At 40.3% G+C, this 2500-nt stretch overlaps 1 protein-coding gene across 4 annotated transcripts in view; it reads left to right on the top strand.

The window, feature by feature from the left end:
* Positions 1–1734, top strand: part of castor2 (cytosolic arginine sensor for mTORC1 subunit 2) — a 37003-nt gene extending 35269 nt beyond the window's left edge. For all 4 annotated transcript variants that reach the window (XM_062048953.1, XM_062048954.1, XM_062048955.1 and 1 more), the window contains 3 exons: positions 206–288; positions 354–448; positions 543–1734. In XM_062048953.1, coding sequence (XP_061904937.1) covers positions 206–288; positions 354–448; positions 543–602 — 238 coding nt within the window. In that variant the 3' untranslated portion in view covers positions 603–1734. The remainder of the gene's footprint in view (positions 1–205; positions 289–353; positions 449–542) is intronic.
* Positions 1735–2500: the final 766 nt, after the last annotated feature.

The raw sequence follows: 2500 nt of genomic DNA on the forward strand, positions 1-2500 counted from the left end.
TTCTCATTGTCATCCCACTGGGTTGAGTTTTTCCTTGCCCTGATGTGGGATCTGAACCGAGGATGTCGTTGTGGCTTGTGCAGCCCTTTGAGACACTTGTGATTTCGGGCTGTATAAATAAACATTGATTGATTGATCTGAAAGTAGAAAGTAGTGCTAAATGTCAGTTTCCAATGAGACGTTAATTTGGTTGTATTCCTTCAAGGTTTCCAAACAACGTCCTCTTCACCAGCGCTTCTGGCGAGCTTTGGAAAATGGTCCGTATCGGGGGACAACCTTTAGGATTTGGTGAGTTTGTGCACGTTTCGCCTCCTTTCCCTGCGGCGTCTCTAAATATTGAGCCTTTTCTCCAGACGAATGCGGCATCGTGGCTCAGATATCGGAACCCCTGGCGACCGCCGACATTCCAGCTTACTACATTAGTACTTTCAAGTTCGACCACGCTCTGGTGAGCTAGCTTGCTTTTTCCCCCCCCCGGATATTTTAATTTAAAAAAAAACATTTTAAGAAAAGGTTGGGGTTTTTTTGTGTTTCTTTGGCAGGTTCCCGAAGAAAACATCCAGAGCGTGATCGGCGCGCTGAGGACGGAGAGCGCGGCGTAGCCAAACGGGCAGAAACTGAAGGGTTTTATCATTTCCAAAAAAAAGTGCCAAGAGCTTCTTAGCGGACTACTGAGGAGCGGCTCCGAGAGGAAGGCTTTAGCCACAAAGAGGGCGGGAATATTTTCTCCTTTTGTCGCTCGGACGTTTTTTTTTCCTTTTTCTCTAGCGTCCCCTGCTGGCCCGCCCTGATAGTTGTGGCTTTAGTTGAGCAGACTGTCCTCTCTGAAGCCCTCACATGCACCTACTGTGTTATTACATGCTCCCTCTAGTGGAAGGAAGACGAATGTACTCTCGAAAGAAATATTAAAAGTCGCCTTTTTTTTTTTTTCGTTTCGTTTTTCGATCATGTTATTTTTGTCAGTGCCAAGGTTGTTTTTTTTGTTTTGTTTGAATGCCGAAAGTGATGACGATGCCTTTTTTGTTGTGCAATGGACGGAGGGCCAGCGCTTGGCGTTCCCCCGAGGCCTCGCCACGCTCGTTCCGGTGAAAACGTGAAGTTAAACCACCCTAAAGTGGCGCCAGAGCCGTAACTCGGGACTACTTTACGATTGTCGTAAAGTGATTGCTGGGTGGAATAAACGCGGTTACGGCTCTGAGGCGCCCACTTTTGTCGGGATGTCTGCGTGGAAGAGGAGATTGTTTTGATGCGCTCACACTGTGAACAACAAGTCACTCCCCCATCGGAAGATTTTTATCGCAAACTCTTGTATTCCGTCTGCGATGAAATATGTAGCATTAATCCGCATGGTGACTACTTGATGTAGAAAGAAACATTCTGCAATTTACATTCTTTTTTTTGTCTTTTCGTGTTAAAGGTAATGTAACTCGAGCTAAGTTTTTTTCCGATTTTTTTTTTGTGATTTTTTTTTTTTTTTTCCACCCCCGGAGTATTTGCCTGAGATGAGTTAAACCATTAAACTTTCTCATCTCTCGTGCGGTATTGTCAACACCGCCGTCAAATTTAGCTGTTTTACCGTTAAGCAGCGTGTTAGCATGCCAACACTGACGTGTCATGCTAATAAAAATGGGTGTGCTAACGTATTTTAGGGATGATTAGAAATTGTTACATTCTCACATTTAAGATAGGTCACTTAAATTGTATTTTGTTCTGGATTAAATTGTCTTGAAATGAGCACATTCTTCTTCTTGGGTAAAATGTATGTTCGAAAACTTAAAATATATATTTTTTTTATCTCGGCGGAAAATTGAGTCAGTAAAATTTGGCCGGTCAGATTATTAGTGAGCTTAAATTCTGCCAACAATTAAATTTAGTAAATTGTGCTTATTTATTTTCCCGTCAATGTTACAAGTATGTACGGAGCCCCTAAAGGGACATGGGGGGGAAAAAAATGTTTATAATTTTTTTTTTTTAGACATGTATCTCGTACGCACGAGAAACTTTTTATAGTTATTTAAAAAAAACAACTTTTTTTTTTATACATTTAGAAACGAGAAAGTTTCCCGTGCGCATGAGATACATGTCTAAAAAATATATATATATATTTATATAGACATGTATCTAGTGCGCACGAGAAACTATCTCGTGCATACGAGAAACTTTCTCATGCGCACGAGAGTTTCTCTTGCGCAAGAGATACATGTCTAAAAAAAATAAATACAATTATCAATTTTTTAAATTTTTCTTTAACTTTATAAAAAGTTTCTCGTGCGCACGAGATACATGTCTAAAAAAAATTATACATTTTTTTTTTTTATAACAAATAAAATTTCCCCCATGTCCCTTTAGGGGCTCTGTAAGTATGCTATTTGCGCTTAAATAGAAAATCTGAAATGATTAGCATAGCTCAACCCCAAAAGTTAGCCTAGCTTTAGCGTCTCCCAACACTTAAACATGTTTGTTGAGCACCAGCGATAACAATTTTTAGTAACGCAACATC

This window comes from Entelurus aequoreus, linkage group LG05 (assembly GCF_033978785.1).
Source record: "Entelurus aequoreus isolate RoL-2023_Sb linkage group LG05, RoL_Eaeq_v1.1, whole genome shotgun sequence".
Lineage (NCBI taxonomy): Eukaryota > Metazoa > Chordata > Actinopteri > Syngnathiformes > Syngnathidae > Entelurus > Entelurus aequoreus.